This window comes from Plectropomus leopardus, chromosome 6 (genome assembly GCF_008729295.1).
Source record: "Plectropomus leopardus isolate mb chromosome 6, YSFRI_Pleo_2.0, whole genome shotgun sequence".
NCBI classification, from domain to species: domain Eukaryota; kingdom Metazoa; phylum Chordata; class Actinopteri; order Perciformes; family Serranidae; genus Plectropomus; species Plectropomus leopardus.
In genome coordinates, this window is record NC_056468.1 from 16,774,501 (window position 1) to 16,791,806 (window position 17,306).

At 40.0% G+C, this 17,306-nt stretch overlaps 1 protein-coding gene across 1 annotated transcript in view; it reads left to right on the plus strand.

Annotated features, from left to right (window-relative positions):
* Positions 1-17,306, plus strand: part of ssbp2a (single stranded DNA binding protein 2a) — a 64,134-nt gene that overhangs the window by 22,821 nt on the left and 24,007 nt on the right. Inside the window, exons 2-4 of the mRNA XM_042487546.1 lie at positions 6,560-6,632; positions 10,863-10,924; positions 11,276-11,360. Of these exons, the coding sequence (XP_042343480.1) occupies positions 6,560-6,632; positions 10,863-10,924; positions 11,276-11,360 (220 nt within the window). The remainder of the gene's footprint in view (positions 1-6,559; positions 6,633-10,862; positions 10,925-11,275; positions 11,361-17,306) is intronic.

Here is a 17,306-nt window from a genome sequence, read left to right on the forward strand (position 1 = left end):
CATAGTGAACCTTTAATCCCTGGTTGACACAGAGACTTCAGTCTGCAGTTGTTGTTCTGTATAACTGCTAAATCTTAACACCTTACTCCCTGGATTTTTTGTGACAGCTTTATCATTAACATTAAACAACCGCCCCATCTAGTATAAATGCTATTTTTCAGAGTCACTGTGTCTTCCTACACATACACTGACTGCCACTGTCAGTGTATGTGTCTCTGAAAGGTGTGTAATGGGCCAAATATGTGCACTACTTTTTAGAAAACAGTATTGTCCCAGTTTCAAATGTGGAAGGAATGACCTGATGTGGTGTGAGATTTTCAGTACCCTCACAATGTGTAATTTTAATCGAACATTTCCATATTTGATCAATCATATTAATCAGGTTTGCATTACACTAACAATATTATCCCGATACCTACAAAGTATTTTCTGAAAATAAGAATAATGCTATAAGTCCAATTTATCTTTCAATCTGTTATTGTGCTTTTTGTCTCTCATTTTGGCAAGTGGATTACTCTCAAAATATGAGTGTAATGAGGTGTAGAGAGTCTGCAACCAAAACTGTACAAAAGTTTACAAGAACAATAATTAATACATAGTTTTAAGGCACCTGGATGACATTTGGGTAGGGAGAGAAAGCAAAAACAGAAAGAAATGGAATTGATTTCAGAGGCGCACATATTATCATATGAGCATTATGAACATAATATTGTTATTTCATTTGTAAATATGGTTATCATCAATATCGCAGTCAATATGGTCATATACCATCATAAGCCTCCTTTTGCGTATTGGTAAGTAATAGCAGGTAACTGCTCTAAAATTGGACTTGACGCTGTTATAATGAATATTTTTAAGTAATGAATGTGATGTGATAGAAGTGTGATAGAGATGATTAACCCACAGAGCATAACCATCAGACTCAGCCATTCTTTCATACTTTAACTGTTGTTTTGGTTTTCCAGCCTGCATTTTAACAGTTTTCTGTGTTCAGCCTCACACTCTTATCAGCATCATTTTCAGGCAGTTGTTTTTCTGTGAAAAAAGCTCTAAAAACCCAAATAAAAGAAAGATAAATCCAATAACTAGCTGGTTAAGAAAGTGGGGCATTTAGCAACTTTAAGAGGCAGAGATTCCCCTCAGGGGTTTGTGGAGAGCAAAACAGAGCTAAAAGAAGTTGCATTCATCAGGTGTCCAGAAACAAGACTCGAAATGAATGCTGATGTTAATCCATGCCTACTGGTTGTGTAAATAAGCAACTAATTGCCAACAATTTTACCATACCAACTTTTTTACATGATAATACTGCTCCCAAATTCCAGAAAAGTAGGTTTAAACATACAGATGTTATGTATTTTGAGATTTAACTTTCAACAGCACTCTTGCTCAGTTTACAGTGTGTGATGATTGCATACTAAGTCAAAAGGGACAAGACATCTTTCTCTGACTGGATCGCTCTCTAACTGCTGCCCATGAGACAGTTTGTATTCATCACTTCCTGTGGGTAGAGACGATTTCCTGCCACTGCCCACACCCAACACCAGAATTTAATTTGGGCAAAGAAAGAAGGCAGATTTATAGCATCTTACTTAGTGGGGTGAGACACTGCTGTCTCCACTGTGGTTCTTCTTAGTGATTGATAAGACTGTTTTTTTACAGACTTGCGCCAGACAGTTTCTACAATAATGCAGTATTGTTTCAGTAAATTGTTATATCTATTAGAATAGACCACAACCTGTGTAAATGTAGTTAAATGGGGAGTAGGTCATTCTGATAGGTGGAGCAGGTCATTCTGTTAGGATGAAATATCTGTAAGAATGGACCACAACTTGTATAAATGTAGTTAAATGGAGAGTAGGTCATTCTGATAGTCAGATTAAGTTATTCTATGAGGTAAAAACATCTGCAAGAATAGACCACAACCTCTTTAAGGTCATTCTGATTGGTGAAGTAGGTCATTCTGTCAGGTACAGATATCTATTAGAATAGACCACCTTTGTAAACGTAGTTAGATGTGGAGTAGGTCATTCTGATAGGTAGAGTAGGTAATCTGTCAGGTAAAATATCTATTAGAATCGACCACAACCTTTATAAATGGAGTTAAATTGGGGGTAGGTCATTCTGATAGGTGGAGCAGGTCATTCTGTCAGGTACAAATTACAACAGACCGCAATGTGTATCTGCTGAGCAAGTGACTTGTTTACGGGCAAGAATTTATTTAGGATTTTATTACTGTTATTAGGCGATGTCAGCACAGTAGCAAGTCTTGTAAATATGTCAATTAACATGCCGATTCAGATCAGAAGTGTAATCACTTTTCCATTTCATCTTTAACAAGGGTGAAATAATCTGGAGCTAATCTATAACAGGCAAATCCAATCAGTGAAGCCATTGTCTGTTGTCATTTGAAGCTCCGCCAGACTTTGATCGCCATGGCATTAAATTGATTAGCAATGATCTACCGGTCCTTCCTAAACACTGATCTTGAGAAAAATCGGTTCACGTCTTTTGCTCAAGCTGAGGTTGTGGTTGAGCCTGAGCTACTCTCATGCCTTGCTCTCCTGTCGGTAACACAGCAACATAGACGCCAGTCGCTGTTTCTGCCTGCTTCCTTCATTAAGCTAAGCTCGGTCTCTGGCTGTGGAGGCTCGCCGGTTGTCTGGTTTTGTGCAGACTTACAGGAGCAGTCAGGATGGGTTTGGTTGCAAATGTGAATTCAATTAAATGTGACTCACAGAAGACAAAACCACTTGGATTTGAAGGAGAAAAGGGTCAGGTGGGGATCTTAAAGTCCCCCTTTGCTCCACCTTTTCCAATTATACACATCCACTACTCCACAGCGCATGGGGAGAAGAGGTGGGAGGCACCTGATCTCTTCAATCATCCTGGTTGTGATTAATGCAAAGTAGCTCTTATTTACTACTCAAATTGCCAGAGTTGATGGATAACAAAAAAACATCTTCAATTTTCCGGTGTATGTCCGACAGCAAGGGCAAACACAAAAAGAACTTTAATGTGAAGCGACTAATGTGGAGTCAAGAACCATTAGAAATGCATTGGCTGCCTCAGTTTGAGCACTTTTCTACCTTAAATCCGAACGCACAGATTATTTAAAGTGACAGTTTATTTAATGACAAGAGAGTCTTTGTAATGCCTCCACTTTATTGTGTCAAATTTAGAGGATTCTTAACCTTGAACAGTCCCCCGTGCTCTAATCCTCAAACCTTATCTCCGCTCAGTATTTTGACTCCGTCAGTCAGTCAAGTTCCACATACTTGTGTGCTTTTTTTTCTCTTTTTAATCTAACAGCGGGAGGCTCAGCTGAACAAGTTGTAAGTGAACAATGAGAGAGCAGTGCAAGGGGGTTTTGTGTTTTCAAAGCCTATCACTCGTCTTTGAGGAAATTAGTAGTTTTGAGTTAAAGTTCAATAGATATTGAATGCTAACAAAGTGCCTTCTTCTGCTGCCTGCTGTCTGCTTATCAGCCGTGTTTCAGCTCTGCCGTCGGTTGGTGTGTGTTAAATAAATAAGAGAGGGGGGAGGGAAGGAGTGGTTTGAGTCTGATTTATGTATGTATTTTTGCAAGCATCGGTGCATTTAAAGCATTATGTTTAAGGTCAGGAGCAGGGAATGAATAGCTTCTTCATTTTTTTTACCTTCCTTTCATGTTTTCTTCAAAACTTGCATTAACCTGCTTACCTTTGATACCCTGTAATGTTTCTCTTGCTTTTGTCAAATCACCCTCCTCCACTGCTGCCATCATGCTTCCACCTTTGCTGGGTGTCTTTGACCCCTTCTCTATATCGGGGCCAAAGATCACATCTTACAGCTCCTGTTGAATCAATCATAGGTCAAACCTTTCAGTCTGCTACTGAGGGAGCCTGTGTTTTTGTGTGTTAATGGGTAGCTGACTGGATAGAGGCCAATGCATGAGGACAAGCTTTCATTTCTATATTTATCCCCACTGACACAATGAATTAATCCGTGCAGTCCGTCAGGCTTGTTGTCATTGCTGTGAGCGTATTCACCGCAGATACACGAGTTTTTTTGGTATTAATAAAGAGTTCAGTACTGATGCTGTTGTATCTGATGTTAGGGTTCACGGGGGGAGAGTGACAGACTCCGACAGGTTGGCAGGAAAATGATGCAGTGCAGAGCGATTCAACGAGTTTGTACCTTGGAATGTTCGGAGTTGTACAGTGCCTTGAAAAAAAGATGGCCACATCTTTTATTCATGTTCTGTTGTTGAGGTGTCAAGAGTTTTGTCAAGCCTCTCACTGTTCCGTTAACCTTGTCCCTGTGAAACGTTCTGTCTCTATCTCTTTGGTTAAACGTTACTGCCAGGCCATGGGGAGAACGGAGAGAGAGAGGAATGGATGGAAAGAGGGAGGGAAGGGACGGAGAGGAACAGCTTCATCCTTTCATCATTAAACAAACATGGCCTCTTACTGAAAGGAGCACAAGAAGCAAGCAGAGCCATCAAGACAGAGAGAGGTGGAGGAAGAGGGGAGACTGAGGATGAAAATGATGAAGAAGAGAGATGGAAATGGAGGAGAGGGATGGAGGAGGAGAGCGGGGGCAAGGAGACGGAGTACCTGTGTGCAGAGCAGAAAGGTGTACAGTCCATCATCTTCAGACAGGCAGACAGGGCTGTCTGGGGAGTTTATTTTTACCTCCATATGGAGGTGTGTGGATCGGCTACAGCAGCCTGGTGGCATCTTTAGAGCAGGTTCTTGGACAGCTGCCGTCCCAGTGTGACCATCTTTCACGCCTGACAATACACAATCTTACACATGTGACACAAACACACTCAGACACCCATAGCTCCAGGTCAAAGCGTCTGCTGTGTCATGCTTCAACTATAGTTTTCTGTATATTACATCTTTGTCCATCCGTTCGTCCTTCTATCTAAAGCAGAACGATTTGTCAGCAAATCAATTACTCAGTTAACATTTGATCTTAATCAGCTAAATATGTCAGTAATTTTTAATGCATAAATGCCAAACATGCATAATTAAAGTTTCTTAAATTAGAGAATTTCAATCATTTCTTTGTCATATATACAAACGTAATGATAAACATTTTGGGTTTTTCACTGTTGGTCTGACAATATATAGGCTGTTGACAATGCTAAACTAATAAACCGTTAGATTATTCAGTAATCAAAATAATCCCAAATCGAAGCCCCCAAAGTTGACCCATGAATCAAAAATACATATTTTTCCTCTTACCTGCAGCGTTGTTTATCAGGCTAGATGGATAATGTAACTAGAAGGCATTCTGCTTGTGGTGCTCAAAGCGCCAAAACGATAAATTTGAAGAAGTCAACAGTAATGTCTCTGCACCACTGAACTAGGACAGAATTAATGCATTCACCAGTTTTAGCTTCTTGTTCTAGGTGATGAAAGTGAAAGTGATTCCTACACAAAACTGCTCACAACAATGTCTGGTATCGTCAACACTCGGCCGGTGACAAAAAATCAAACAAACAATCTGGATTGATGCGTAGCTCTACAGGTAAGAGGAAAATTGTGTATTTTTTTATCTTTATTTTGGGGTGCACTGTCCCTTTAAATTAATTCCAAACATCAAATTATTCATGCACAATGACTTTATGTCCTTTCACCAGACCTCCTGTCCAAATCTACAGGGTGCTGTTAGGAGTCAGTGCGATCTGCTATTGATCTTCTGCAGATCAATGTTTATCTTGTATTTATAGACCCAGTAGATCATCACCCCCCCTTCTTCTCTAAGTTGCTGTTAGTACCAACACAGACACACTGGGAGGAGAATTGATTAACAAATCAAGCCTGTAATTAATTCTTACTGTGATCAAAGCCACGGGAGGAAGTCTGTGGAGAGCCTGAGGCACCAGGGTGAGGTGTTTTACAGTGCAATCCCTACCAAGCGTTCTCTTATCACCATGCTGTTTGTTCTTCAAACAGGTGGGTTTTAGATTTAGCATAACGTCGTCGGGCGAATTTCAAATGTCTTAAAAGGGTGCCCTAACTATTTTTTGGCATTAGGGAGATGATTAGTGCTTTAAAGCTGGTCTGTGTCTTTCTGTCTCTCATGAGATTTGTAACGGACTTTGACGCCCTCACACATCACTGCACGTTGCATCTCGGAGCTGCTTGGCAATCCGTATCCATGCGTAGGCTCCTTTATCTTTATTTTTAGGCAATCCTGGGAGAAACTCCCTCTTAAATATGGATTTATCTTAAATATGGAGTGGGAAGTATAATTGTCTTAGGGTCCCAAAGCAGTTGTTTTCTGGCCCCAAAGTTGGAACTTGAAACTCGAAGATGCTCAAACTTACATAAGGTGAATCTTTGGGGGATTTTAAATGCTTCATTTTTCTCAGTCTTGACTGTCTCTTTTCTAACTGTGCATCTGTTTCCTCCACTCCTTATAATGTTGCATTTTCCCAGCGTTTTCAGCTCTTTTTTTTTTTTTTTTTTTTTTTTTTTACTCAGCTAACATCTGTTGTTGACTGTTTGGATCTCAATGAACAAACTGACCCATTTCCTCCCACTGTGTTCTCTCTCTCTCTGCTCAGGTTAGCTCTGTATGTGTACGAGTACCTGCTGCATGTAGGAGCACAGAAGTCAGCACAGACCTTTCTCTCAGAGGTAAGTCACAAAGACGCTGTATGAATTTGTGTGTCAGAGTACAGCACATGTACTTTATGTGTCCACTCTGAAAGGTGGTTTAACCCTAATACAGTGTGTCCAGTAAGTGTAGCGGCTAATTGAATTAGTCTGGCCTCACAGTGCTGAGCCGACAGGTTAGCAGCAGCAGCAGACGGGGCTTTTTAACATTAGTGTTGCATTTAGTGGGACTGGAGCCGGAGCGCAGGGAGAGTTACGATGCTCGGCCCTGGAGCTGACGTCTTCGACTGACATCATTCACTGATCCGCTCTGCAGCTCCGTCTCACTCGATCTCTTTCAATCTCACTCTCGTCCTCTCTAATTCCTCCACCTTCTCTTTTATGATCCCTCTGCTCTCCTCTTGATCTACCTCTCCACTGCTCTCTCTGAGAATTTAGCTTGTCCTGACTTTAATTCTGCAAAAGGTAAAAAGGTGACGGGGTGAAAACGAGGTCAGCTGATTCGGGTGCTTCGCTGTAAATGACGGTAAATTACAATGTAGGAGACAGTGGCTGGAGGCTGGTTGTACATCGGCCAGAGGAAGAAGAGAACAAAGAGAGGGGGATGGAAAAGGTTACATCATCAGCTGGCACCAATTCTCATCACTCTGACTTGTTCATGCACACACACACACGCACACACACACACACACACACACACACACACCGCTGCATTGTTCATGTGTGTACACACACACACACACACACACACACACTGTTGACTCTCTCTGACACCCTTTCCTCTCTACCGTATCAGTTGCTCTTTCTTTGGCAGATGTGGCAGATGAATGGGATAGGCGGCGTTGCATTCAAGTGTGGGAACGCATTAGCTAATAGCGCAACAAGTATAAACACAGCCACTTGTATCCAATACACATGGGTGTGCACGCTGGAGCATGCACACACACACGCAGGGTAAACATTACCCTATAATGTAGCTCTCGCTGGAGTAGTGTGGGTGGAGTAAAACACGGCTTTAAAGGCCTGTTATCCACTTTTTATCATCCACATCTGTTTACAGTGTATCCTCAGGCTCAGGAAACAAGAGCCCAGAAAGACAAGTCACGAATCAGACCCAAATACATAAAGATAAATACCAAATCAGACAGACAGCTCAGAAGAACAGGAAGCAAGACACCATGCAACCCTGTCAAACAAAAAAATGCTTAAACCTCAAAGGTCCCATATTGTAAAAATATGATTTCCAGATTTTTTAAAATCATAAAGCAGGTATAAGTGCCAATGTAAATACTGTGAAAGTATTAACACACAAAACACAAATAAATTGCCCTTTTGGGATAAATAAAGTTGTCTCTCTCTCTCGAAGAAATGTACACTGCCCGTATTTAGAAATTGTGCCATTTAATGAACTGTCAGGACTTCTGAGAAGTTGTGATGTCACAGGTACACCATATAAAGCTACAAAGTGCTGCTGTAGTGTCATTACAGTCATTTCACGGATGCAGTGATGATGCAAAGAAACGAAGACCTGGAAACACTGACCAATCAGAGCAGAGTGGGCTTTTTTTTAGGAGGGGGTCTCAAAGAGATAGCTGCTAAAACGCAGCATTTCAAACAGAGGTTGAATACAGGTATATTCAGGCAGCCAGTGTGAGAAAAATACTGTGTTTTCTTTTTTTTAACAATAAAGCATGTAAATATGCTCTAGAAACCCAAAATGTAAGTATGAAACTGAAAATAACCTGGGACCTATAACAAAATACAAAAAAGAGTAAAAAAAAAGCAGCAAGAATAAAGAATAAAAATAAACTAACTTTGCAGTTTATTAACCTTAGTTTAGAGGAAACCCTAAAAGTAGGACTCTAAGCCTCAGTCCTCAGTGCAACCCCTTGCTACACACAGCCCACATCTGCCAGTAATCATGCTAAAGGCATCTCACTGTAGCATGGTGAAGGTAAATGAACAAACCTCCCAGGAGCACAGACCACTAGAAGACAGGATATGCGGGCGTAGTCAATGCTTTTTTCTTCTACACTTTCCAGATGAAAGAAGGAATAAGAGAACACGCTAAACAGTGTCCTGACCCGAACTGTCTGCAGTCGTGTTTGGACTGAGCTACAGCCAATTAAATGAGAGAAATGAGGGATGTCATGCCCATTCTGCATCGTTTGTACCATTTGAGATCCTAAGAGGAAGTAAATCCTTCTTTGTCACAGTGTGTATGGAAACTGCTGCCTGCCAATAATGTTTCAAGTTAACTAATGTCTTTACTAGAGCTGCTAACTTAGACTGAAAGCATGTGGGATAAACAAAGAGAGACAGTTCCCGAATCAACCAAAAAAAACCCTCAGAAACTTCAAAGCAAGACATTCCTTCTAAAAGTCACCGTGTCTGATCTGCAGCTGAGGTCAGGACGGTCTGATTTGAAGTGATTCAGTTGTTCCTGTTATTTTAGAGCTTGTTCGCTCTGCGAGTAGAGCAGGTGGTACAATAGTCTTATTCTTTTACCCATATGAAACATTCCAGTGAGGGAAATTAAAAATGACAATCATGAGGTCATTTTTGAAGTGATGTCAGTCTGTTTATAGAGAAGTTAGGCAGACTAAACAATAGCGTCATAGTCTGACAGGAGAAACCTGACTGCTGCCCACAGCTGCTGTTCAGCCTTTATGCGTTTCTTCGCATGTATCTGCACATCAGTTGACACAGTCTGCAAACACAAATCATCCCTACTGTGGGTGATGTCAGCAGCACTCTTGTTAGTCACTAACCTTGACTGAGGTGTGAAGGCGTTCAACTGAAGTGTTTGTCAGATGAAACTGTCCTTCCCAACACCTTGCACTCAAACTCAGGGTTGGAATTAACCATTTGATAAACCCTGCCCCCCTTAGTTACTGTTGCTGTATCGATCAATCTTTCTGGTTTGCCATAGCATTAGGGCTGGGGAATATGGCTTTAAAATAATATCACAATATTTTTAGTCCATATGATGATACACGATATATATCTCGATATTTTGAAAACTTTTGTAAACAACTGTAAACTACTAAAATTATAAAGTAAATTACAAATAAAGAAGCTACTACTATAAAATAAAGTTATATAAACTACTGTTATAATAAAGTTTAATACAATGCTGTTATAATGCAAAATAAAGTATAATGTTGAATAAAGTACTGTTATAGTAAAGTTAAATAAAATATTGTTATAATTAAGTAAATAAAAGCAGATGGATGCAAAGTGTTTTTTTTATCGTCAGATAATATATTTCGTCTAAACTCTCAGCCCTACATGCAAAGATAACGGTGACAGATTTACCATTTGAAATTTATAGTAATTTTGAAGCAATTGGTCTTTGATTTCAGACATTCAGTGCATTTATGTGCATGAACTTACCTTGGAATACTTGTATAACTGTAGAGTCAATGTGTACATCTTGTTTGTTTCTTTTGTTTCTTTGTTAATTTGCTGTATGTGTCTGATAGACCAAAGTAGCTTCTCGATTCTATTCAGCAGTGGTCCCTGTCCACAGCAGTGCATTGCGTAGCCTCCATGCTAGTAGATTTGGTTTATCAAAGACACGAGCAAAGCAACACAGGACATAAGATAAGCACAGCAGAATCATTAGATAGGTAGGACGACCATGTTTACCTGTATATCATTAAACATTGCAGTTACAGTCTGAAAATGGCAATGGAACTTAACATTTTGTCCATTTTTACAAATCTCTGCAGTTAGAAACAATAGCCAGTTGTCCACTGGGAAGATTAAACGTAATGTCACGCTGATTTTGTGTCATAGAAAGATGTTTTAAGGAAGGCAGGAATGAAGCAAAGAGTGAATGAAAACTGGAAGCAGAAGGACAGAAAATGTGATACAGGAGCAGGCTGAAGGGTGTGTGGGTTATTCAAAGGTTTGATTGGGCTCCTCAGGCTGGTACATGTTTCTGACCCCAGACTCTGCATATCGTCTTGCTCTTTCTCACACACACACACACACACACACACACACACACACACACACACACACACTTGTGAATATACGTGCTTTCAGGCACACAGACCCACTTATCCACTTATGATTCTATGGCCTGAGAATTATGATATGGTAACATAATGGCATGTGCTATATGAATTCCCTTGCTCCCTCTCCAACCTTGTAAAGCAGGTAATTCAGGTGTCGGGTATGTTTTTATCCTTAATATGTTTCTGAAGCACCTCTCTGTCTGTGTCGCTCTGTCCGTCTGTTTAGATCCGATGGGAGAAGAACATCACATTAGGAGAACCTCCGGGGTTCCTCCACTCATGGTGGTGGTGAGTGTTTTTATGTCTAATGATTCAAGTTACATTGCTCTTCATGCTGTTTTTCCTCATTCCATCATTGACAATATTAATTAAAATGTGTATTCTCCCTCCTTTTTCTGCTGTTTTAATTTATCTTCATCTCATTAATTGTCCCCAAAAGCTCTTCCTCAGGTTGCTGTTTGCTAATTGTAACACACTCTCCTAAACTTCTCTACCCCGATGATGATAATAGAATTGCACTTACTGCCTCGATGCTGGATTACCATGCCTGTAAAATGGACTATTATTTTTATCTGTCAAGCTTTAATGTTTCTGTTTTGCCATCACGTCGTTCTCTTACTGCTTCTCTGTGTATTGCAGTGTTTTCTGGGACCTGTACTGTGCAGCTCCAGAGAGGAGAGACACATGTGAACACTCCAGTGAGGCCAAGGCTTTCCACGACTACGTGAGTCTGCATTGATTTAGCTTTCCTTGTTCTTCCTGGCTCAACAGCGCTCTCTGATTAACACCATATGATATGGCCACCCAAACTGTTAGATATCAGGTTAATAAACAAAGTTATTTATTTATTTTTTAATTTTAAATAATACAATACAAACTCATCCCAAATCATTATGTTTTTGGTTGTCATTTTTAAAATTTTGCTGTTGGTTACTCAACTTACTCTAGCCTGTTTGTCTTAATGGACAGACAAAGACTTTGTGATAAAAGAAGCAGTGTGAAATGAGATGGTCTTTGGGAAAAATTGCTTTGCGAAATAAAGGTAGACATTTGAAATTGAAACAAATCATATGGAAGTAAGATTATTAGAACAAGCAGATTTTTTTCTCCCCATTTAAACTTTTACTAGTATTTTGATAAAATAATCAATAATTCAGTAAAACAGGGCAAAAAAAAAATCTAAAGTAAATGCAATACCCTTCCCAAAAAGCTGCTGCTGAAATGAAATAATAATTACTTGCAGTGAAAAGAATTGGGAAAATATATAATAATAGCAAAATATATATGTCAGAATCTAAAAAACATCTGTATGTACTCATACAAATATTTATTTATTAATGTCTTTTAAATTGTTTAATATTGAATATTTTGGTCTCCATAGAATGTGTTCCCATTGGTGTTCAAATACCAAAATGAGAATCTAACTAACATAAAATAACATTATACACTAGGGCCTTGCAGTGTATTCATGTATTTATTTCCTGGTTTTAAAGGCTACAGTTAATTGATGATGTAATTTTCTGGGCTTACCAGACTGTTCTAGCTGTTTTATTGTTTGCCTTTACCTACTTAGCCATTAGCCATCCATATTGTTGATCATTGTTTTTATCATTATCATTGCAATATCAGTATGGATATTGGTGTGGATACCAGTATGGAGGTATTTGATGAAAAACACTTTTTTTTCTCTGTATGGCCTAGCCCTATCACACAGATTCTAAAATATTATGGCTCACTAGAGTGGTAGAGGAGAGTGGTAATGTCCGTGAGAAGCTCTCTGCTGTTGTTTTTTGATTATGCTAATACATCTGCAAGTGCATAAAATCTGAGGCTAAGGATTTAAAGCTGATGTCAAAACAACAATTGCAAATTTAGGTGCATGTTTAGGCCATAAAGCTGAGAGTGGGCATTCAACAACCTTCATCAGTTTCTCACATCTAAGCCTAAAACAGCACTTAACACTGTTTGCTTATCATATGGCTGCAACTTTTCTTTACAAGCTTGTTAAATGCTTTTATCTCCTTTTGAATCTGAAGTGGTGTTTAATTGAATGCTTGTTGTGACGATCAAAGTGTAAGATAAAGAAGTGCACTGCTCAGTTTGTAGTACCTGCTACATGTATTCTACCAGCTCTGAAACTCTGCACAAGCACACAAATTCTGCTAAACTATTGTGAGCACGCTGAGGAGCAGACTGGGCTGGCAGACAGTGGCCCGTGTGTTGGAAACATTGTTTATTGCTGTGTTTTCTCAGTGTGGCTCCACTTCACTGTTGTAATTCCCTCACATCAAGGCATCGGTTTATTCAGTCATGCGCCATTCAGTAACCGGAAAACAAGGTGCAGTGCCAGAGCTCTTCAAGTTTTAGATTAGCTGATGACTAAGAGAAAGGAAGTGCAGCTCTCCACGCGGGAAGTTGCGACGTGGAGGAGGAGGAGTAGGACGGGGAGGTGCGACGGGGTCTTCTCTCTCCTGCTTTTTATATTGTTGTTTTCCCACTAAGTCTGACTCATCAGATTTGTCTCTGCTGTGGTTTATTGAGATATATTGTTGGAAGTGCACAGGTCAGGGGTTTCTGCCTACACCAGCAGGATCGTCCCTCTCCTCTCCTCTCCTCTCCTCTCCTCTCCTCTCCTCTCCTCTCCTCTCCTCTCCTCTCCTGTCCGTTTCTGTCCATCCATTTTTGTCCCTCTTTCCTTTTAGGCTCACAATCCTGCAGAACTGGTGGGGGCTCTCTCCTCTCTTATCTTCTGGCAGTCGGTGTATGTGCTTGTGTAAATGTGTGTGCATACGCAGGTGATGCTGCTGATGCTGGCGATGATGATCAGGGTGATGAATAGGCACTCCAAGGACAAGGCAGCTATGTGATGATGTCATCCTGGCGGCAAGGAAGGGAGCTGGAGGGCAGCACGACCTCAGCCTTAGGAGACGTGCAGAGAGTGGAGGAGAGGGGGGAGAAAAACAGTTGATAGAGAAACAAATAGAGAAAGAGAAAAGCAAGTCAAAAAGCGAGACAAACTGTTCTTGAAATTAATTAAATAATCTCCTCTGAACACTAAAACAACAAAAACACATTTACAGTAATTCCATCTAATTGCGCTCAAGATGACAACAACAGCATCTTGTTGTTTCTTCTTATCTGATCAGAATCAATTCGACTTAGGAATCACTCGGAACCTGTCTTAACGCCATTAACCGAGGCCACCAGCAACATCTTATTCTTACATTTCCTGCAGGGATGTAATCAGAGAATTATAATTAGACCAATTGTAATTAGACCAAGGTCACTTTCAATCAACTGCTCCGATGCTGCGCTGCTGCTCAGATCCAATCAGAGGTTCTACTCACATATCTGCCGCTCAATTAAAGCAAAATGAGGGGACAACCGCGGTGGCCGTCGTTGGAAAAAGTAGCACGCTTTAATTTGACGGTGGTGTCGTCTCTCTCAGTCTCCTGACTTTGAGGCTGATGGAGATTTTAATCAGACATTTTGATGGTAATTATTTTCAGATAGCTAATTACTGAGTGAAGTCCTAATTAATGCTGGGGAGATGTAGGAGCTCGTTCACATCAGCTTTGGGTCCCTTTCTTTTGATAATTGATGGGATTGTGACAAGGCTTTTGACTTGATTTGCACGATTATCCCAGTTTGAACTACCTACTGTAGTTACAATTGGCTTTGAGAAAATCTGATTTAAAGAAACTTTCTTAACAGTGTGTTTCTGTTCTTTATGGTTACATGAGGCTTTGCATGTGGTTGTAGGGCTGCACAGTGAATCGATACATGATCAAAATCACAATATGGCCAAATGCAATACATCCACATTGCGGGAGCTGCACTTTTTTGTTAAAAGTAAAAAGTGTCCAACCAAAGACTGTATAAATAATGGACAAAGCTCTCGCGATGTCACCCACTGGCTCCTGTACTACCATTATGAAGCCTCAGGTTTGATATCTTGCCATTGTCATCTTTGGTTTATGGAGCCAGAAGTGACTGTATGTGGATGAGAGGGAGGATCAGTGGAGGAACGGGGGGGGGATCTGACTCATAGACTGTGGTGAGGCCTTGAAGACACCCTGTAATGCAAGTTCTTCATCATCATTATTTCTATTTTTCTTCTGTGGAAATGAAATACAAAAATTACCATTCCTAATTGTTCGTCACATATCGCAATCAAAATATCCATAAAAATGATTGCAGTGTGACTTCTTGGCACTGCCCTATGTGGTTGAGTGCTGTACATGATGATCATATCGCCACATATGAGTGTGTGAGGATGGTAATATAATATTAAAAGGGAAAGAAAGAAAAGACTGATGAACACAGAGAAGAGAGATGCAATGTTATTGATTCCCATCCTCAGACGAGGCTTTTCAGGCATCAGAAAGGCCATTTACAGTTCTGTTAAGTGCTTTGTAAATTGTGTTCTTGATACTAAATGAGCAGTTTCCATTTGCGAGGGGCCATGATGTCATAAAAACAAGTTATTTTTAAATTCTTATGCGTGAACTGGAAATCGCCTTATTAAAGACAAAAGTCAGCGGCTGTTGCTTTTCTGTCTTTGAAGAAAAATACACCAATCCATGCGGGTCGTTTCAGGCTTTTCCTGGTAGTGTTGTAGGCGTGAGAGTCGAGAGCTGACTGTCATGTAGCTGTAACATCTTCGGTACAGTATATACAGAACACTGCTATATCTCAACGTCTCATTAATAAACAGAGAGGAATACAATACTAATCTTGTGTTTTGAACAGCAAACTTTTATTCCAGTTAATTTCTGTGATCTTTAACAAAATGTGAACAAATTAAAGCGGAACGAGAGGGAATCGAGCCAGCATGAAATTGCTTGTAAGGCCTGTGGAAACAACATTGAGCATATTAGCTGCATTTCTTCTGCTACATTATGACATTTAGACCTTTTAAAATGTTTGCTGTACTGAAAAATGCTCCATTTAATTGAAATACAAACTTCTCAATATGAGTTGTGTTGAGTGCACTGGTGCAAGGTTGTGTATTTGAGTGTGGCGCTTTGAGTTTGCAGAATAATTATACAGTTAAACTATACATGTTCACACTTCCCTCGGTGGATTATTCTTGCAAGCACTGGACGAGATAGATGTTAGAGAAGCAGACTGGTGGTAGAAAGGCTGATGAGCTAGAAAAATTGGGGGAGTTTGGGAGGACTGATGAAACAAACTCCACTCAGAAAGATATCTCACTCCTGATTTGCGGAGATTATCAGTGTCCGACACTTGTACTAGTTGTGCTGTGCAGCCTCCAGATAAGAATGTGCTTATTAACTGAAACAAGTCGTTGGTTTAAAAAAAAAAAAGAGCGTTCCCAGATGAGTTGTGGATAGAGTGATTATTGTAAAATGAAAATATGCAGTGAACTCAAATTTGCAGGTGAATGTGAAAGTTGTTTTAAATGACCTGAACGTGTACAAATACTTACTATTATCACATTTTTAGTTTGCCTTATCAGTTTAAGTGCGTAATGAATTCTCACAGAGGAACACTGAAAGACACACACACACACACACACACACACACACACACACACACACACACACACACACACACACACACACTTGTGAATATACGTGCTTTATTGATGCAGATCAGTCAACCAGAAGACATGTGAACAAATATTAGGGAACCAGACTGCTCGTGCAGAATCAACCGAGTGTACAGCTTGACAAAAAATACTACAAAATTCTGAGAAATGTGCAATGTGCTCTCACCTAATGCATAAATCTATGTATATTTCAAATTACTTTGAGTTTTCGAATATATGTTTTCTGACAAATTAAAATGTGCCAGCAGGAGCAGGTAATTTCATTAAGTTGAATGATGATCAAGTTTGTATGCTTATTTTTAGCACAGAGACAGGTCTTTAAACCAGTGTGAATTTTTTATTCAGTTTTGATTTACTACTTTAAAATTACAGTCTCGAACATCGCTGTTTTGTTCTCATTGGCAGCACGTATGTCGATGAGCAGGAATTGCACCGTGCATGTTGGCAAACAGGCTTGAGACCAGGCTGGTGCATTTATTTATATCTGTTTAATCTGTGAGTCATGCAGCTGCTGAGATGAAAGGGTTACCACAGTATAGATTGTGTGTGTGTGTGTGTGTGCATGCATGTATCTGCGTGTGTGGGAGCAGATTATTAATGTCCTTGCTCCGCATGTGATTTTTTCCCAGAAAAGTTGCCACCATAGACTGTATATAAAGACAGACAGCGTGTCTCCACTTCCTCCTGCTGTCCAAAAATTAAGCAAAATATCCTGAATACAGGAGCTGCCATTTTGAACTGGTGAATTGGAGCCATTGGGTATTGGGAAGTGGAGCTGCGGTGTTGCGTTCCTGCCCATACACCCCCCTGACTCAGTCACAACCAGCGCCATTGAACACGAACACACTGATTCTTTTTAGGGCCGTAAATAACTAATTAAACCAAATGTATCACAAAACATGAAGCAGCATTATAAAAACCACCAAAACCAAAGATATCCTTTGAAACCTGGATTGACACCATTTTTCTTGTGCTGTGTTCAGACGCCTTTCACAAGCATTTAAATAATTGAAAAAAATATGGTGTAAAAGGCAATCAGCAACTTATAAAGAAATGTCTCGCAAATTGCAAAGAATTAGTTAATGGTAACAAGAA